The following is a 22265-nucleotide window of genomic DNA, read 5'->3' on the forward strand; positions in this document are numbered from 1 at the left end:
ATTAGCAGCATTTATAGAGACAACCATTTTATTCAGGTACTATGGCATGTATGTCTCCCTATGTTGCTATGTAACCTGGACAAGAAGTTCAACAATGATTATGTCAGCTGCCTCATAAAAGCACATGTTAAATTAAATAAAATAAACTACATGTGAAAACAATATTACTTTGAAAATCTGAACAAAGATATCTCGTCTTGTTTAGAAATAAAGCATAAATTGACAACTTCATTTGTTTTAATCACTTTTTTATATTAGTGATCATACAACAGGTTCACTGATTCATGTTTAGTTTTTTTTTTCTTCTATGATTTTAATGTAATATGTGGAGCTAATATTAATGTAGTCTATATGAGCATGCAGCATATTATATATGTTCTCATGAAACAGTGACTCAGGCTATACCATGCTTGAAAGACCACTTCATGTGACTGAGCAATTGGAGAAGATTTATGGATATAAACTCAAAACTACTAACAAATTTAGCAGCTGTCCATTTCCATGAAATATTAACAAATCAGCTTAGGCAAACTCTGTAAATTTCTGCCTGAGCTATATTTGCTAAGAAATTCAGAAATTGCATATCATGTTTAGGTCAAGAAGAGACACCCAGCAGCAAAAATCAGTTTCACAATTTACATCATCATACAATACATAAGAGTGTGGTGCTCCTCTGGATCTGGTACCTGGGTCACTAACTAGAGACATCTAGAAGACGTGGTCGTTGCTTTGAACATGGATGTGAGATGATGAATGTATTAAGGCAAGATATGTGTCATATTTTATGGCTTTCTACAAGAAGAAAGAAATCAAAAGCTGGGAGGGCCTGTAAGGGCAACAGCAGAAAAGATGTGGCGATGCATCACAAGGATGTGACAAGATTATGATATTGCATATTTGGGTTAATAGTTAGCTGTTATTTGTTCAATTAAAATGAAACTACCAATTAAACTATCAAATGTGTTACGTTTCCATTATATATATATATATATATATATATATATATATATATATATATATATATATATATATATATATATATATATATATATATAAATAACATTTTATGTTTATTAACTGAGATACAAGCTTTTTGGATTGCTGTAAAGTTGATGATGATTAAGTGGCCTTGGATAAATTCTTACAGGCAGAAATAACAGTCAGCTTATGTTGTTGCCATTCTCCTCAACAAAACTGTGTGCCGACGACCGACCGGGGCTTGGCTTTGGTCTAAAATTAATGGAGCCATACAACTTTGCTGAGTGCTTTGAATAGGCAAATGCCTTTCTTCTGTACATCTCACCTTTCCACATTGAAACCATTAGCAAAGTAGAAAGCACTATCCCGCCTAACGTAAGAAGACAAAGCCCAGCAATGACGCACCTATCCAGGTGCGCCCCTATCTGAGCGCTCTCGTTTTCGAGCCTTTCCATCTCTCGCGCGGACACGTTGTCTGGGTTTACTTTTACGCCACGGGGGACAGAATAGGATATAATCACTAGAGAAATCCCTGTCACTAGGAACGTGACAGCGCTGATAAATCCGTAATCCACTGTTCTTCCAGAGCTCTCCGACGCCAGGTCAGACATTAACGAAAGCTCATGAAATCCATCCAGTCGAAATTCGTTCGAAGAGTCAAGGCGCGACCCGTTGCGGAGGTTTTTCTCACTTGTATCCGGAGTGGCCAATCGCAAATTGACATTTTCATCGACATAAGTGAAAGAAGTCTCCAGTTCCTCGTCGCAGCACACTCTGACCTTCTCGGCTGGTTGTTGACAATGCTTGCCAGGCAGTCCTTTGATGGGAGCCGTCCTTGGTGCTGAATTACACTGTCCCTCGGAGATAGGCGCCTTGCGAGTGGGGCTGCATTCATGCTCCCTGGAAGACGTTTCTTCGCTTGTACTGTTTGACCTATGCACGTGTACAGCCATAGAAGCCCAATCAAGGACGTCCGGTGGATCAGGTCGTCGCCTTTCATGATCAACGTAAAGCAGCTCCACGGAGGCCATCAGATTCTCCACAGAACACTTTAATTTGCCACCGCATTAAGACACATCAAACCTACCAACACATAAAGCTGTATCATACAAAACAGCAAATCTCTCATGAAATGGTATAACAAACAACGTGAACATACTAAAACCCCCTTTTAAGATTAAACTGAGCCATGCTTTCAATTTAGCCTACTAGTTCGGAAAGACCATGTGATAACCAAAGTTAATCACTGTGTTCAAAAAAAGACTCATGGTCCCACTCTGAAAGGCGAATATAATTACTAATTAACTTACTACATCGGTATTTAAAACCCAGAGAAATCTCAAAACTCTTTAAAAGGCACATATAAAACGAGTGTAAGGAAGGCTAGGTTACACTCCCGCATAGAGCCACGAGGATTTGAAATAATCGCCAACAGCGTTAGCCTCTCATCTGAAAAAGCTAACATCTGGCTTCGGTAACGCCATAATTTTAAAACGATTACTTTACGGTCCCATACGTCAGGCACGTATTTGAAAAATAACACGGGCCGTTAGCTTCTGGCATACAAATACTTTTTTGCGTGTCAATGAGGAAGCAGATTTTAAAAATGCTGCATGCTACAGTGGAGAGAGAGAAACTAGACAACACAATAAACGTAAAACAGGCTGGTTTCTCAACACGCCTTTTCGACACAGGGTTTAAAATATTCAGTTGGTTATAAAATGTAATCGTTGTTCAGTAAATACCTTCTCCCTGGCCGAATGTGATAGCGTACCCGCAGCCCTGCATCGCGTGATTGCAAGAATGGCTTTGCGATGTCCCACCCACGCACAGCGTTAGCTGTCTCACACTGGTGCTAAAATGAACCCTCCGTAGATATTAGATCGCTTCATTACTGAGGGAAGTGCCCGGGGATTTAAAAAATATAGTGGAACTATGGGGCATGCAATGCTTAGCGTAAAGAAATATTATTAAAAGTCGTGCACGAAGATATAGGCTACCTGTTTTACACATATTAGCGGAGTTACTACATAATTTCGGACGTGACATCCATTTCCATGTTTGCTATACACCGAAAACCCCACCCAATGGAAAATCTGTTGGCTAGTTTTCATAAGAGTTGAAGATTACTGGTCAATCTGGTACAGGTCAGTCACTTCAGCCGAATATCCACCGAGGAATGCATAATTTACCGGCACAAATGAACCTTCTAGTAGCTTTATATAATACAAAACAAAGAAACACACAAACAAACAAAACAAATACAACCTCTTTGTGTAATAAGACAACGTGCATTACTGGCTATAGGCCAAATCCAGACATCAAGTTGAATAGGAGTATGCATTATTGAAGAAATTCAACATTGTGCTTGCTACTAATACTGAGAACGGCAACTTTCCATTCATCTGATGAATCAGTGAGAGAGGGAGGGTGGGAGAGTATATATATATATATATATATATATATATATATATATATATGTGTGTGTGTGTGTGTGTGTGTGTGTGTGTGTGTGTGTGTGTGTGTGTGTGTGTGTGTGCATATACAAATATTCAGTTTCAGATCAGCATAAGCACTGCAATATTATCCATGGATAAGTCCTGTATGAGAACCTCTTCATTTGAAGGGGTTTAAAATATTAAGGGCTAATGTACTGGAAAGAAAGTAGAATGGTTCAATTAGCCACATTAGCATGAATAACTCCGTGTGAGGCCTCGGGTTGTAGTCAGAGCGCCTAGTAGAAAAGTCTTTTAACAAAATGGCAGGATCCCCCACTTTTGTTTGTGCTGAGATGGAGGATCATTTTCTATGGCAGTCATGCAAGGTGATAGATTGGAATAGGCTTTCATCATTATGAAAATGAAAGCGCTTTGAGACTCAGTGAGCATTTCATTTATTCTCTTGAAAAGCAGGCTGCCAAGCTCTGAGTAGTCTGCTGGCATGGTTACTGATGGAAAACCTAACATCTTGGTTTTTAAAATGTACCTGAAATAAAATTCAATTACAAAATGAAAGAACCATACAAAAAAATTCCTGACTATAAATTATTCATAAGTGACCATAGCAAAAGCCTAAAATAACAGCCAAGTGACAGCCACAGCCATAGTCACACACAACCCCCTGCCCAGGCTCTCTAATTTGTGTAATATGAAATAATACTAATTCATCTCACTCCCTGTACAAAGTAAGTTCAGCAGAACTTGACATGTGCATGACTGCAGGCAAATTACGATATGTAAATTATATTTTTTTTATGCCTTTCCTTCCTCATGGTTAACCATATAAAACTTCAGTAAAAGCAGGCTTGGAAGCTTCTAGCCTGCTGAGAAGGCTTTCAAGTTTCTCTTAGACTTAATATGCCCACGACTCCCTTTACAAAATGCATTTTGGATCTGTCCGATGAAGTGAATATTCACTGCTACAATGAAATGAAAATCGCTCCCTTCATGAAAGAAAGAAATGTGCAGTAGATGTTTGCATTTGTATTATATTTTTGTGTAAAGCTTTCAAATATGCCAGTTAAAGACACTGTTCAGCACAGGTTTGTGGTACATTTACAGTGGTAGGCTATATTTGTTTATTACACAAACCTAATGTAATTTTGTGCAATTTGCTGTTATTTAAAGCAGTAGCTAGCTACACGAATATTAGAATTAAGTGAAAATATTCATGAGGCACTTTAAAAGACACTTAAGGCAGAAAGGGGGGGTCCACAAGATGGCAGTGTAACATCACTGTCTGTCACCATCACTGTAACAAATTGTGCACGTTCCCTACACATAAATGCAGTGCCTGCCTCCGTGACATGAATTACAACTGGTTTCTTCATATCTTATCTTAAATTGCAGTGACTTTCACAAGTTAGGTGTAGCGGTGACTTCCCCTTGACTTTTCCAGCTCTGGCAGCTTCAGTGCTGGCATAAATGGTGTTCTCCATGAACTGAGATACTCACAGCCTGCTATCATTATGCTACTGCTGATAAAATAGAAGCCAATATTGACACAGAAATTATTTTTCTGATCCAAATGCATTATGTAAAATGCATATCACTGCCAAACTGTTTAAAACAAACAAAATGTTGGTGCTGTAGAAACTCAAGACCATGAAAAAAGAGCATTTATGTTTTATGTGTCTTATGAACTTATGCATTGTTTAACTCACGAGGTGTAACACTAATTGTAGTTTTTTTTAATGTCTTATCTTATGTTTGAGGGCAAATGCAGTATTCTATAGGCTCCTGTGTGCAAACCCACTGCTCTGTGGACTGTTTTTGCTATTCAAACATGCCAGGTTTGTTACGTTGTTCATTGAGTAGTTCCAGTTCCATTACATTTTTAATATTAAAGCAAAATAAAAAATAACAGTTTATCTCACATTTCAGGGTCATTCCACTCAAAATCCATTATTTAATAAGCTATGACCTTTTTTTCTCCATGAAATGAGCTGCATGGCATTCAGATGATGGTTTTACGCTCTCTGCAGGTGGAAACTAGGTAGCAGGGAATATGCTCCCATGCGACTTAATAATGTTTAACGATCAAAAGGCAAAACTGTTAAAGTCCTGAATCCAAGATGCACTTTACAGAACAGTGAGGGATAGTGAAGGCATCCATACGCTACACAAGCACTGTAAGATAACTGTTAAAACCACATAAGTCTTGGTCAATTTAGGTCAAATTCCTTCAAACAAATTATTCTACAGACCTTTTTTGTCAGTGACTAGAATTACATATATGAACGCTGTTAACGTGATTAGTGGACATCATACAGCAGTCCGCTACTCAAAACTGTGGGTGTATTTCTCAGTCCTGCCTGCAATAACACCACGCGCTGCATAGCCTACCCCACTAACGGTCTCTCTTCGTTTTAGGGCTATTGGGAGCTCAGTAAAATTACATTATCCTCTCGACCCTCGGTGGATACCGCCTCTGTACACGCACGTCAGAGTGGACTTTTTCCCTCCGGTCACACAAAATCTGGAAATAGTAACTTTATGGACATTTTACTTTCTTTAGCCTGTCTCAATGATGGAACGTCGCTTTTTCATTTGATCAATCTGGGGTAAAAAAACAAAACAAAACATTTTTGCCCATTGAACGAAGGAGTGGGGTGAAGCATGGAGAATATTACATTATTTCCAGATAATCAGACTCGAGGCACATGGGCCGATTACAGTGTCGAGTACAAAGTTGTGAGCATATTACTGGTGATAGTAATTTGCGGAACTGGAATTGTAGGTAACGTTATGGTGATCCTCGTAGTCTTAACTACTAAACATATGCGGACACCCACAAACTGCTACTTAGTGAGCTTGGCAGTCGCTGACCTTATAGTACTAACGGCAGCGGGGTTGCCTAACATCACCGACAGTCTGTTTGCCGGACAATGGGTTTACGGATATGCCGGTTGTCTTTCTATAACATACCTTCAGTATTTGGGTATTAATGCATCCTCATGCTCCATTACTGCTTTCACCATTGAGAGGTACATCGCTATTTGTCATCCGATTAAGGCGCAGTTTCTGTGCACTCTCTCGAGAGCTAAAAAGATAATTGTTTTGGTTTGGACTTTTACCACCTTGTACTGTGTTATGTGGTTTTGTCTTTCTGACATAGAAAAACAAGTTTACGACAACGTCACCTTAATCATATGCGCTTACAAAGTGTCGAGAAAATTGTACATGCCGATATACTTTACAGATTTTGCCTTGTTTTATGTTATTCCGCTTATGCTGGCCACCGTTCTATATGGACTGATAGCGAGAATTCTTTTTCTCAACCCACTCCCCTCGGATCCCAAGGAAAATACAAAAACGTGGAAAAAAGCTTCATGCGCAGGGAACAAAAAACATCTATCCAAAAACTCTTCCTTCAGCACAACAACAACCTCGCGGAGGCAGGTATGTGATATTTATTTTTCTCAATTGCATTAAAACTTACACTAAGAATACACGATTGTAGATTTGAGTTTTCGGTGATAAAAGGAAAGTCGAAGGGTGCGTTACTATAGGCTAACCTTTAAATGACTAGTCAGTTAACTGCCAATAAACAGTCGTGAAGCGCAAACAAAAAACCTTTTGAATGTTGACTTTGTAAATATCATTCATTATGTAATGTGCTATTGGCCTAGTTATGGCCTAACGACGACCCATAGACTCTATACCCGGAGTAAACCATTGTATAATGTCAATAGAATTATTTTAAACGTGGATTTGTAAAAAAATAAAAATAAAAAAATAAAAAAAAAATAAAAAGAAAGAAAGAAAGAAAGAAAGAAAGAAAGAAAGAAAGAAAAAGAAACATTAAAATCAGGTGAGCAGATTTTGTTTCAGACTTTTATTTGTGGTGCAGGTAACGAAGATGCTGGTAGTTGTGGTGATCCTCTTTGCGCTACTGTGGATGCCCTATCGCACGCTGGTGGTTGTCAACTCCTTCCTACCGAAGCCCTATCTGAGCAGCTGGTTTTTGCTCTTCTGTCGACTCTGCATTTATCTTAATAGCGCCATCAATCCTGTCATATACAACGTCATGTCTCAAAAGTTCCGAGCCGCTTTTCGGAAGCTGTGCCAGTGCGGAGCGCAGCGCTCGGAGAAGCCTCCGGCGTACAGCGCGGCACTGACTTACAGTGTAATCAAGGAGACGTCGAATGGGGAGAGCCCAGATCACTACACCACGGAAATGGAAGAGATGCAGGGGGCTTCCGAAGACTTCTTGCCTGGAAAGAAGAGGGTTTCGTTCAAGGAGCCCTCATTGTCTAAAAGAATTATAGCGACTGCCTAGGTCCATGGGAGAGGGGAGCGTTGGTTTGACCACTTCATAAAAGTGGCCATATATTTACAGTGGTGCCTCGGTAGGAACTAGGCTAATGACGTGTTCGTTAACCCAGCTTCTCCAATCTACACTTCAAGACATAGTTTTGAAGAAAGTAGCAAAAAGGAGGCTTAATTGAATAGAATGGTTTGCATCCAAACTGTTTCAATGTCAAAGCCATGTAGTTGGTGTCTGGTTAAGTGAGAAGGCCAAGAAGACAAACATCAAGCCTCCAGTTGTCCTGCCCAAAAGATTTACAACCTCGTGCTCAGAGCACAACCCACATTGGTTAATATAGCTACTGCACAGTATATCTTTGTTAAAGCACCATCCCCAAGAGACTTGTTACATTAATGGGTTTCTCATTGGTTTGCTCTAGTCACTGTGGAAATGTGTGGCCTACAGTTATTGAGCCTATATCCTAGGTATTATTTATTTAGTGTTTTTATAGCCATAAATTCTTCAGTCTATAAGGCTTTAAATTGTAAAAAAAAAAAAAAAAAAAAAAAAAAAAAAAAGTTATGTACACTAAAGGAGGGCTCAGTACAAGCACAGGCTTTGTGTGTGTGTGTGTGTTTATAACCAAAAACAGTTGATCAGTTGTGTTTACCAATATAACTACAGAAGCAGAGAAACATTTGAATAAACATTTTCACATAAAATCTTTGCAATTTAAGGTATAGATTTTCTTCAGTTTCCTTCAGAATGATAGGAAGAATCATCATCTCAACACTACTTCCTGTTATATTGTTATGGTATATTAGTGAAAAAGTTCAACATTCTCTTTTGACTGGGATTTGTGTAGTATTACATATAGTCAGCTGATGTGTAATGCAAGTTTTTTGATCCAGGATGTGGCTTTTGATGTAGTATTCATTACAATACTTCATGTAAACTGGTTCAGAAAATGTGAAGAATAAAAATGATTCACTCTGAAAAATAGTGAAAGTGATGTAAAATGTATAAAATGTAAAATGGATACCTGCTCCCTGCACAGACTTTGGAAATGATTAAGAATTTATTGTAGTCTGTCAAACTTTTGTAGTCCATAAGGTGATTTTTTTGTAGTCCATTTCTTGCTGTTGTAATGCTGTGTATTTATATTTTGTAAAGTTGTGCCTTGTCTTGAATAAATTGGTAGCATGCAGAGATTTTCAGGACTCCTGAAATATCGTATTCTGTCCAATTTCATACTGTAACTATTTCAAATTAACTACTTGTTCAAATTAACTACTTGAACTTCTCAATGAGTACAGTGTAAAAGTGATAGTCATAACTAATGAGTGATAATTCATTCAGTCTGATATGATGAAAGGCCTGAATCTCCACAACCTATCTATCTAAATAAATAAATAAATAAATAGTGACAAAACTGCATGTGCTTCTCACACAAACCCATATTTTAAGGAAACCCAGAAAATATACTGGAAAAGACAGTGAAAATAAGTTCTCAGTTTGTAATTCAAGGCACTATGCAGTCCCCTTACAATGACACCAGAGGAGAAGAAACTGGTCACACTGGCTAGGGGCTGAAGAATCAGGAGGCTGGATAGTTTGTGCTGACCTCATCAATTTAAAACCATAAGTAATCATAACAGACATACAGACAGCCCAAACAAATGAATGCTAGCAGAATTTACAGAATGTACAATAAGGAATATTTTTCTATGCACATGTCAGATATTATATTTAGCCTTTAAACATTTGTCTCAACCATCTCATAAATATCAATGACAAAAATCAATTGCAGTAGTTCACAGTGATGGCAATGTGACAACTTGAAAGATTAGTTGACCTCACAAGCAATACAAAAAAATCCATCAAGGTGGCACTACCTCTCAAAGTGCCCTCAAATAAATCAGGCAACACTGAAGGCAACTAGAATCACACTAGCACAATTTCCTGGCAACCTGTGGAAAAATACAGAATCTGAATAATTATTGCAGTTATTAGAAAAAAAAGAAACATAATGCATCATGCATGGAACCTCTTGCAAACAGCTACAAATATTTTTCAATATTATCAATGACATTGACCAACTAATGTTTCCTGTATGGGTATGAGGCAAGAGAAAAACACATAGACAAATCTAACTTTAGTCCTTATGCCTGTTTGGGTGAGAAAGAGATGCTGATGAGAAAGGACTACGAATACCCACTAAAGTCCCTCATGTGGAATGGGCTTCTGCCTTCAACATGTTTAACTCTGGCACAGCTTCTGCTGTCCAGAATGCAAAGAAAATTATGAATTCATCATTTATTCTTAACATAAAAAAACCTCCTTGAATTATATTTAGTTAACAAATATTAAGATGGATATTTTTTCTTTGTTGGTTCACTATTTTTCATTAATTAAGGCCCTTGTTTAACAGTTATATCAATCACATGGCTAAACCAAATGCAGCTTCTTATTTATTGTTCTATAATAGCTGGAAAACTGTCATCCATCAGCATCATGGGATATTCAGCACAATGAGAAACCCAAAGAAGGCTGTTTTTCAGGGAAAGCTTAGTTTCCACAGTAAATCAAAATAGATCTCCTCAAGGTCTGTTCACTCATTTAAGGGCTAACGTTAGATTAGCTGCCAGTAGTGAGACAGACTTTCTGAAAGAGAAACCTTTCTGAGTTTTGTTTGGTGATGTATTGCCAAACATGGGGGCTTAAGATCCAATAGTTAATTAAACACCTGAATGACATTAATAGTGATCAATACTGAGAAAATGTGTGATCTGTATCAATATAACACACTAAAATAACATCAAACTCTTAAATGAATGATTTAACCATTTTGCTGTAATAAACAACATGCACAAGTGTGAAACAGTGGTAATCTCCCTTATTAATTAAAATATCTCCACACTTCCCCTGGGGATAAAAAGGGTGTCTACGGTAGCAAATCAGTCTCAATAGTACATATTTCATATATACAAATCTACACACACACACACACACACACACACACACACACACACACACACACACACACACACACACACATACACAGAAACAGAAAAAATAGGCTGAAATTTACAACCCACCCCCCATCCCCGGAGTTATAATTTAAGCCTTAATATGGACAAAAAGGGGTATCTACAAATCATACTAGCAAATCATGGTCTCAATAGTACAAATTTCATATATACAAATCTACATGTACAAATCTACAAACACACACACAAACAGACACACACACACACACACACACACACACACACACACACACACACACACACACACACACACACACACACACACACACACACACACACACAAAGAGAAAAAGAATTAGGCATTCAAAGCCCTCCAAGTTATCATTCAAGTCATTCCTACCTTCTGAGTAGAAGTTAATTACATTATAACAGAAAGAGACTTAAGCACAGTCTACTCAATGTATGGCAGTACAGTTTAAAGTAGAGTCCATCTTTAAGACCACACTAATGAAGAAAAAAAAACCAGGTAATCTAAGAACTGTATCAATGTACATACCTCTAAACATAATAACCAATAACGTCTTTAACTAATATTCTCCCTACTCTTATCTTGATTGGATTCAGGGGGCAGCTCTGGGTACCTCAATTCAACTGCTATGTTTGTGCTGCCTAATTTCTAACTCATAACCTAGGTAACACAACAGCCAATGAGTGATGCTCTTCCAGAAATCCATGCCAAACATGACTGAATTTTTGTATTTCTAATACTGACATATTTAAGTGCATACAATTAAATACAGTATAAAATAACATACGTGTGATTGTTTACAATGACCTGGACTTGGTGAAATGGTTGCATTGTCTATTTGAAATTCTGACTGCCCACGGATCTGTGGAGCTGTTTGAAAATTTTCTTCATAAACTTTCATTTAAAATTACATGAATCATTGCAAGCATGTGTGATGTTAAAGAGGCATTAAAAAAGATGGTGATGACCGTTTCAAGTACTCAGACACTGCCAAACCACAGCAATACTATGAGACTACTGTAACAACAAGACTAAGTAAAATGTCTGAGTGATATTAATGCAATTTCTGCTAGAGGAAAAGATGAAAAGTTGCACTTTTATGACTGAACAAATTTGAGAATGTGCTAGGAGCTGAATAAGGGATGTACACGTAGGATATGCACTTGCTGCTATTAGCATCAACTGATAGACTGAACAGTTTATACTACATGACCAATTTAGAAAAGGATTTTGAAAAAAAAAATTCACAGGAGTAGATGCAGCATGTTACATAGAACAAGCCCTCTTTTGGACTGCATAGCTAGGACTGATATACCTTCATTTGTGTGATCAAACCCACAGGGCAAACATGTCCAATCAGCATGTCCAAATGCACAAAATTACAGTCTGTTTTTCTTTCTATCTACATTAGCCACAGTGTAACCAAAGGACAAAAACAAAAAGCATGACAGACCATGTAATCAGGGAGCAGGCAATGGGAAAGTGCTATCCTTGAGTGACTCATGCGAATGAGTTCATAAAAAAAGACACATCTTCTGGGATTTTGGGCTGTCTGGCTTCCTGCATTACACTACGGGGATTTATTTTTACTTTTGCCCCAAATTCTGTGACAGTAATGTGAAAAGTGACATATGGATGTTCAATGACCTTTTAGGTTATGTACCCAGCATATAACAGCTCAAGGCTAATGTATTAGCAATGTAACTTCATTTTCATCCTCATTCCAGTTTAAACACAAAATGGCAAAGACACCTTAAAAAAAAACTAAATAGATGGAGGAAATAATTAGAAAATTATAGATTGACAATAATAAAGGAGACATAAGCACAATGCAGTAAATTAATCCAAACAGTGAATTATCTTATTGTGAAAGGGCCTGGGAAATGTTCAGATGGCATTCTTCTTGAAAAAAATGCAAAAGAAACATGCAAAAAAAGCCAGGCCTACAAAGTGAGCATGCATATAGAGCTGTATTATGGTGGGCTTGTATAGCCTTTGAAAGAGGACAGCATGCTTAGAGGAATAGTACCAGCCCAGTAAGAGCCAAGCACCACATATAGATCTCATTGCGGCTAACCATGGCCATTGAATTTACACACAGTGAACTATGGCTCCCAGCATACAGCATACCCATTACATAGGATGGGAGACTTACCAGGTGTGAATAGCCTGAGGTGAGACTCAGATTAATAGTTAAACTCAGTCATTTTCCACTTTGAACAAAATGAACTCAAAAGCTGCTATGTCATATCACAAATCCACAAATGTTGCTGGGCAACCATCCTATTTTGGCTACAGCAGATCTAGCTAGAGGGTTCCTTGTGAACTAGGGATCACCCACCAGAATAGAATAATTCAACTGGAACAAGAATGATAGGCTAGCAAAGACCTTACCTGACCAAGCCAATGTCAGAAAGAAGCCTCTGATAAAATGCTCTATCCCTGTACTGATCTGCAACAAAAGTATGTTATTTAGGCCAGAACCATGCTACAAAAAGACTGCATTATTTAGGAAGAAGATTCATGGAGGCATTGCTCATTAATCATGACTGTGAAGAATGTCTATTCTTAGGACATGATGTTTATAAATAGATAAAGTGTGACTGCACAAATATGTTTTCAATATTTATGTTTGATTATTATTTTTCAGTACATGAGAATGCCTGCTGAGATCGCAGACTCAGTTTCATTTTAATTTAAATGGTTACTGATCTGTGCAAATCTGTTCTCAAAATGAAATCTTTTATTCTAAATACCCAATTTTTTATCGTGTTTTCTGGAGCTGGTGTTTTCTGTGTTAGTAGAACTGTTGGAATCTGTCAAATGATGCAGACTCACAATATGATCATATCATAATAATTTCATACATTCAAGAGTTCATTTACACATGCATCTGCCCTAAAACAAACAGTTTGGAAGATGGTCCATTCTCTGGCAGAATCAGGGAGAGGAGCACACTGGCAAAGGGGTTTTAGATGAGATAGCTCCAGGTGTCAGGTGTCACAGCTGCAGGTTTTCATGGCCAACTGCTCTCTGACCTCTCCTCCAACTGCCTTATCCAGAAAACCTAAAACAGTTCAGTGGAAATACTACATTCAAGAATAGAATTTCACTGCACCAAAGTTATCAAAATATTTTCATTGCATTACTAGTGTGATCACATTGAAAATGTGGAATAGACAATACGAGCAAAAGGGATGTTATTAGATTATGTACAAACTGATGATAAGAAAAGGTACAAATGCCATAGCTAACACAAGCCCTAACCATAACCATTTGTTAAGAATTCCTATATATCCAATTGTACAAATTTGCAATCCTGGGATCATGTTATAGTATAATTAATACTTGCATTTTCCCAGGATTATATGGGGAACTTCAACTCCAAATAATTTATCTATGTGAATAAATATGAATTTTTTTTTTATGGGGGAAGGAAAAATAATAGATTAATATACAATAAAAACAAGTCCTTTAATAATATACTTGAGAGTGAGAACCTTTGTTTGCTCTGTGATATGAAAGAGGCTGAAAGCAAATTCCTTTATGTTTTATCACCCACTGACTTCAGACATTGTTTATTTTTAAATGTCTGAAATGAGAGTTTCATTCCAGTATATCTTAATGAGCCTGTCATGTTCAGTTTCACCATATGCACAACTATATGTACCACTTTGCCCTCTTTTGTATTATTTAGGCATGTTAGAAGAATCATATATTGCTGGGATGCAAATAGCTTAAAAGGAGCCTGTTCTGTAAGAATGGAAATGGTTATTGGGAAGATTTGTCATCCCAACATGACATGTGAAAGGTATGTGCTTTCTGTTAATATGGCCATGAGATAGCATTCTGAAAACGCTACAATGCTAGATTTTGAGTAAAGAAGGAATATGAAAATATTCTGCAAGTGTCAGAAGCTAAAATTACCTAGACGCCTTTTTGATAAGATATCCTCAAGGTGAACCTTTACAGCCCTTGAATTTACATAACAAACAAGCAGATGTGTGTTATAAGAGACTGTTAACCAAAGTCTTTATGGGCTATGCCTATGTATTTCATTTTATAAATTTATGTTTTGCAATTTGGTGAATATATCTTTACACTGTGTATATTTTTGTAACGGAATAGTTTTACATTCCTTTTGCTTTCCGCATATATTTCCCTTTGAGAGTGAATTGCATACCTGTCTCACATCCTTAAAAACATCTTGCCACTATCACAGTGAAAAAGGGATGGCTCTACTTTATACACAGGTAATGAACACATTCCCACTGAATGTGTGTGTGACAGAGGGAGAGAAGGAGAGAGGGAGAGAGGGAGCGAGCGAGCGAGACACAAGTGCATATTTGAAGTCTCTATATTCACCATAGGAGCAAAACGGGAACAAAGAGCACATCAGTGAGCTGGCAAAAACAGAAAGGAATAGCACTAGTTGCAAAAAAACCCAAAGTGTAGCAGGGATGCAGTAGAACATTGGTAATACTCAGTGTGTCTGACTTGAGCACAGGCACAGGGCGCAATGAGCAATACACAGCACTGCACGAGCGGTCCTGGGGGCTTAAATAGAGGGAGAAACAAAAAGGTAAACAAGGCGCAGGTGCAGGTGATCAATAATCAGGGTACTGGGAATGGGGGAAGGTGTGGGGGAGGGGTAGTGTACGTGTCCCTCTGGCTGGGTGCCTGACGCACCATGACAATATGATAGTTATCTAACTCACCATGTAAAAAGTCAGCTCGAACTGGTACAGATAATCAGGAGAAAATAAGATTTAGCAAAGTAATAAAGATATTCACACAAAATTACAAAGGATATCCATGGGATTAATTTGTTTTACATCCATCAGACTGTCTTAACATCATTGTTAAGACAAATCTAAATTAGAATTAAACAGGATTATATATCAGAAACCATTAGACCATATTAAAGACCTATAAACAGCATTATATTTCTACTATAGACTACTCAGAGCAACTGAAATGCAATGGTTTGTGGTAATTCAAGTCAGGTATTTCATCTGATCCAGAGCCACTGGCATGACAATTTACCCAAACAGCTATTGTGCTGTTGGTGCAAGAGATCAGTGCAGGACATCTCAAACAAAGGCAGCAACTGAAATGCTTAAAGGTGCCACAGCATGGAAAACTGTTTACCTAGGCACAGTTGTTTGGGATATTGAACCTACATACTGTGACATTCCATGAACCTAAAACTCTGTTGTCACCTCTTTCACATGTAAATCCTGCATAAGCAAAACAGGGTGGTAAAATGGACCAATTCTAAAAATCCTAGAGTGTTGTTTAACAGTCTTAACAGAATAATATTTATGGCCCTAATGTTTGCATACCCCAGCCCATGTTCTACTCCAGGTACAGCTGATACTTCATCAGTTCTGCAGGTATAATACCTTGAATGCGCAGTTTACAATCAATTATCTCTTTTCCTCACCCAGAACCGACTGCATATTCCCAATCAGTCTGGCTACAAACCGGCACATTCAACAGAAATAGCCCTCATAGCAGTCACTGAGAAACTTCATGCTGCTAAAGTTGCCAAAGTATCACCTGTCTCAATTCTTCTGGACATTTTGGTAGGCTTTGACACAGTAAACCACAACATTCTCTCCAACTTTGGTGTGACTGGCTCTGCATGGAGATGGTTTCAGTCTTATCTGGAGGGACGGGCCTACCGGATAACATGGAGAGGATCCACATCCAAACCATGTAGACTCTCCAACGGTGTTCCACAGGGCTCAGTATTAGGCCCTCTTGTCTTTGTATACTTGTAGTCTTGGGGATTTAAGATCTTCTCATGGCTTCTCCTACCACTGTTATGCTGATGTCATCCAGTTACTTCTTTTTTCCACCCTCCGACAGGCAGGTCTCCAGACGTTTCTCAGCATGCTTGACTGACATTGTGTCATGGATGACAGACCACCACTTGAAGCTCAACCCCAGTAAAACTGTACATCCCAGGAAGTCCCAACCCTTACCATCATCTCAGTTTCAAGAACTCGCTGGTATCACCATCTGAGGCTGCTTGTAGCCTGGGCATAACTTTAGACAACCAGCTGTCATTCTCAACTCATGTTTCAAATCTGATCTGATTTGGCCCTTTCTCTTGTAAGAAGCTACCCAGGTGCTTATGCAGTCTCATGTAATTTCAAAGATAGATTACTGCAAATCGCTACTTGCCGATCTTCCTTTAAGAGCCACCAGACCTCTCCAACTTGTCCAGAATGCAGCAGCATGACTAGTTTTCAATCTTCTGAAGTTCACTTGTCACTCCATTGCTGTGTTCCCATCACTGGCTTCCAGTAACTGCATGCATCAGATTTAAAACCTTGATGTTTGCCTACAAAGCAAAAATGGACCAGCCCATCCATATCTAATGTCAATGGTAAAAGCCAGATCCATACCTCGAGTACTTCGAACCTCAAGTATGGCTTGGCTTGAGTATACTTCAAGTATCATGGAAGACAAGCATCAAGACTATTCTCTGTCCTGGCTCCTAGATGGTGGAACAAACCTCTGCTTACTTTACAGACAGCAGAGTCCCTCACAGTCTTAAAACGCAGACTGAAGACCCATCTATTTGTAGAATATTTAAATGACTGAGCCTGACCCTATGCTGACTAACTGAAACTAGTACATATTGTAGGGTATTGTTTATTACACTGATTCTGACTGCTCCCTTGTTGACTAACAAACTCTAGTACTTGGTTATTGCACCTATTGTTATCTAGGATAGAGTTTGTGTATTTTGCACTAGGCATCAACATTGATCCCTGTATTCCAACAGTATTCAAGTTAATTGGTATATTGGACTCTAACCTACTCTACTGGCTAGGATGTATTCTATAAGTAAATGGCAAAGCACTTTTGTAAGTCACTCTGGATAAGAGTGTCTGCTAAATGCCGTAAAATGTAAATGTAAAAATATTGTGAAGAACCAAACGAAACAATGGGCATATGGTAAGCATTCATGTTAGTTTGCTCTGCACAGTTCACTAAAGACAGATTATCAAGCCTTGGATAGCATCAGTAAGGCTTCATTCTGTGAAAGTTTCATTCTGTTTGACAGTAAAAAGACGAGAATTCCAACTTTAGCATCACAAGTCCATCTACAACCTATAGCTATATAGCTAGCCAGTAACGTTAGTTACTAGCAAGCGCTACGTAACTAACCTAGGTTAGCTAACTCACTAGCTAAATAACTTATAGTATGATTACATTGCCAGCTATCTTAGTTACACGGATTTTCGTTTATTTCCATACCTGTCTCATTCAAAGAGATAACCTGTGTTGTCATATAAATCTGCAATATCTGCAGATGTATATTTGCCAGTTCCTTTGCCACGTAGCTAAATGTTTTAACGTATTTAAGGATAACTAGTTAATCAGCAAGACACAACTAGCTTAACTAGAGTAGCTCGCTAACGAACTATCCACGCCATAGCTTGCTAAATCGCTCCTAGCTAACGTTAGTTTCCTTGTCGCGGAAGTGGAAATGATTGACATTTGACAAGACATTTAATTTAAATCCGTTTTGTTGGGAGAACTGAAATTTCCTTAAAGGCAGGCACAAACATATAACTGTGGTTGGATACGTAAACACTGCATTTTTCACCTGACAGGATGTCCACTTTCATGACCCCAAAAAGGACATCGTACCACGCAACATGCATTATGAAAACAATAAATTATATAGGTTATTAGAGTTTAACATGTTAGAGATGAAAAAAAAACTAATTAGTGATGGTGCTTCACTGCATGATCCACTTTTGCAAAGCAGCAGATATTTTTGTCATTTAGGGGTGACCGAGTAGTACTAAAACCGATGGTAGTGATGTTGGACCTGTATCTTACAGGTGTTAATCTGTATCAGTATGCCGTTCAGTAGAGTCCTTTCATCACATCTGCATACTGTACAGAAACTATCAAATTAACCTTTTCTGCTCTTTGAAATGAAAAGATGTTATGCTGACCACTCAGAAAAGTAAGACGTTTTTCATTTTGGCATTTTCAGTGTTCCCGAGGTCAATATGAACTCTGACTAGCATTTAGAGGACGGGGCGAACGATCTGCAAGCTATGATATCACATGCCACGGCGAATGCAAGTTGTTTTTTTTTATGACATGTAACCTAGGTGAGCCAATGACAAATAATATCGATCAAGAATGAAATGCTTATCTAGTTCGTGCCATAAATTTCAACAGCTGTGATTGGTCTGTTAGTTGTGTTTTACCTTATTAAAATTATGGTTTTCCACTGTTTAGCACATTGGAGACAGCTGTGCAAGTAAAATATCATCCATTTTATTTTGAGCATGTGGAGATTCATAACTCAAATAACAAAAACTTAATGATGCATAAATCAACTACCAGGGATGGCAGGTGGGGAGGTGGGGTATCGCTCTGAGGCTCTGTGGTGCAGGGGGGCCACATCACTTAACAACATTCTCACTATATATACATACATATAGAAGAAGCAAAATCCTGTCTATGTACATTGTTTGATCAAAGGTTTGGTTTGTATACATGATTCATTTTTGCACAAGAGTTTTGAATCTGGCCACATGGTACAGCACCATGGACTTGTTGAACTGTGATTTCATTTGCGCATAAGACATTTACATAATGTAGGATGTGCCAGATGCAGTTAATTGTGTGCTGTTCTGCCAAAAAGACAAGTGGGGCTGCTGCAGACTGGCAGTCTAAATGGAAAGCAGAGAATGACGCAGCCCTTTGCTGCTCTGCAGTGGAAGTGTTTACTTGGCTGAGAAAACCTAAGAAATTCTACAGTTAATGTGCTCATTAGTCCTTCTGAACTGTACCGCTAATGTTTGGCTTGGCATCATTACTGTTAAACAAACCATTGCATTTGGGAATACAACTGTGAGTGACCACAGTCATATTTGGATTCAACTGTAGGATTAAGCCACTGCTACCTGCAACAATGCGAGATACAGTGTAAAGAATGGATATACACTGTAGACCCTTTCTAGTTGAATCCCTTCACAGAGAAATAATGGACAAAAGCAAAGTCAGAAACTACATTTATTTTAATAGACTATTGAAAAAAGGTCTTACATTCCATAATTAAAAAAGCATATTTTCCCAGTTTGGCACTAAAACTGTATGTAAAGGTTTGTAAGTAATTCATTATAATCTTTTATTTTGTCCATTTTGCATTTAGTTGTTTATTTAAACTGCAACATGGCCAAGTGTGTCATTTGTGAAATAAACTTTGTTTTCATAACCTTCCATTTAATCACTGTTCCATTTAATTTTCTAGTTCTGCTCCTTATTACATTCAAATGCCACTGGCCCAACTGCCCCATGTTGAACACCTAATCAGGATGGAGGTTACTTTGTAATTTTTCATCTACCTACATGACAAACTAGGCTTTTGCACTCTATGCACACGATGGCTAATTGTTCAAATATTTTATTTTCCGTAAGGAACTTATTTCGTGCAGTGGTAAAGACAGATAAAGAATTACAACATAAAATCAATACATCCATAAGCACATAAAAACCAGTGAGTAAATAAATAAAGAATTGGAGAGTAAAATGCACAGTAAAAGTATATCTAAGGGTTCACAAGGCAGAAAGCAGAAAGAACGAAGCTTTAATGTCTGATCTTTAGCTCTTTCTGTGATGCTGTGGAGAAAAAAGACTACCAATATGCTGGCGGCCACTTTCCTGCCCTGGGTGTTCTGTGCAATACAATTTTACATTTTATTAGTATTCACTATCATCAATGTAATGTTCCATGACATTAGAGAAACTTCCTTATCACTGTTTCACCCTGAGATTATTTAAATTTTACAGCCTCCTTGCGTTTTGCTCATATTTATTTTCTCTCTCTCTTTCTCTCTCTCTCTCTCTCTCTCTCTCTCTCTCTCTCTCTCTCTCTCTCTCTCTCATCATTGGTAAGTGGTTGGTCTAAAAATGTGCCTCACCCATTTATTTTCAAAGGCTGTATTCTTAGCCTGGTAAACAGGAACAGCAGTATTGAATGAGTTCTAGTAGTATTGGGAGAGGAGAGTGACCTGGTCTGCTCTTGTCTTGGGTCACCTAAAGGTCATTATACTACATGCTTATCAGTACAATGATCATAACACCAGCCAGGACCCTGTCCTTAGGCTAAAGGTGCTATTTTTTCCCTTTCAACTAGACAAGATCAATATCTTCCCATATACAGCCTATTACAAATAACAAAGCATCAGCTGTTATGCCATGTTACCTGTTTTCTCCAGAACAAAGTGTGCTGAGATTGCTTTTAACTCAATACAGCTAAAAGTGTGCCTTTCGATAACAGTAGTTTCCACTCTCCATTAACCTTGTGGCATACTAGGATCATACTGTGGAGCACACTGCTATGCTTGTTCCAGCCTGGGGATATGTCTTATGATGTATGGAATTGCACTTCTCTTGTTGTGGGGCTGTAGCTTTTGGCACAAAATGCCATGATATGTCTGGAGGATATACAGAATACACCATTTTAAGGTGTACAAATTTCCGTTTAGGAAACACAAATATATTGAAAATATCACCATCTAATAAACCCCTGCTGCAGCAAAGTCCCTGTTCACTGGCGAAAGACCTTGCCTGCTGGGCACTTCTGCTGTCACCTGCCGGGGTGGAGGTAGTTGGGGGAAGTTCTCCGTCAAAACACCCTCAGAGTGTTGTACCTGTGGTTGCCTCTGCTAGCTATTGCTGAGTCCATAGACGACTACTGATCATCTGTCTAGCTTGGCCAACTGTGCTACAAATCCCATTAGAAACAGGACAGAAGACCATTAGTGCACCCTGTTAGACTTCAATATCTACACATTCACCCTGTCAACCATTTCTTTTTGCCAAGGAAATAATGTCCAGTAAGTAAAAAAGTAATCTAGCTCAGTTCTAACCAAACTCATTTACTGGTGACAGCTATGTTCATTTGAAAAAGTAGTGGTACAAACATGCACACACACAAACACAAACACATACAAGCACTGGAGGAGTAAATAAGTTATGCAGTAACTTGTCAAAATGGTCTGTTCCAACTAATAACACAAACAAGAACAAGAATACACACACTTAAAATATGGAATTCATAACTCAAACAGCAAATCTTTAAGGAAAGATGCAACAATGTATGGATTACTATAAATGTCTTACTCCTGTTTAATCACCAAAGCTCTTCTGCATAGTTCTATTCTTAAATTATTCTCCTATTTATACCAACTTTAGGTATAGATTAGATGTAATGTATTCTAACTAAAAACAAAGATGTTCAAATATTCCATTAGATTTTTGTGGGCAGTGGTTAAGGAACTTGACTAGTAATCAGAAGGTTGCCAGTTCAAGCCCCACTGCCACCAAGTTGTTGGGCCCCTGAGCAAGGCTCTTAACCCTCAATTGCTCGAGTTGTGTTCAGTCATAATTGTTAGTCACTTTGGATAAAAGCATCAGCTAAATGCCATAAATGTATCACTGTTTCATACCTTACAAACGGTTTTGATTAGAGT

At 38.2% G+C, this 22265-nt stretch overlaps 2 protein-coding genes across 14 annotated transcripts in view; one reads left to right on the plus strand and one right to left on the minus strand.

Annotated features, from left to right (window-relative positions):
• Positions 1-22265, minus strand: part of tmem74 (transmembrane protein 74) — a 77477-nt gene that overhangs the window by 42354 nt on the left and 12858 nt on the right. For 6 of the 13 annotated variants that reach the window (XR_014116803.1, XR_014116806.1, XR_014116805.1 and 3 more), the window contains one exon: positions 9709-13813. The exons of 2 other annotated variants lie outside the window; for them this stretch is intronic. Coding sequence is in view for 2 of the 11 variants with exons in the window: in XM_027024273.3 (XP_026880074.1) it covers positions 1161-2009 (849 nt within the window). In the remaining 9 variants the exon portion in view is untranslated. 5 more of the 13 variants (XM_027024273.3, XM_027024272.3, XR_003411594.3 and 2 more) reach the window with 5 other exon arrangements.
• Positions 5901-8156, plus strand: trhra (thyrotropin-releasing hormone receptor a). The gene is made up of 2 exons (XM_027024270.3): positions 5901-6878; positions 7330-8156. Exons 1-2 carry the CDS (start codon positions 6096-6098, stop codon positions 7756-7758), a joined length of 1212 nt encoding a protein of 403 aa, XP_026880071.2. The 5' UTR covers positions 5901-6095; the 3' UTR covers positions 7759-8156.

Source organism: Electrophorus electricus, chromosome 14 (assembly GCF_041902795.1).
Source record: "Electrophorus electricus isolate QZ-2024a chromosome 14, ASM4190279v1, whole genome shotgun sequence".
In the NCBI taxonomy this organism is placed as follows: Eukaryota; Metazoa; Chordata; class Actinopteri; order Gymnotiformes; family Gymnotidae; genus Electrophorus; species Electrophorus electricus.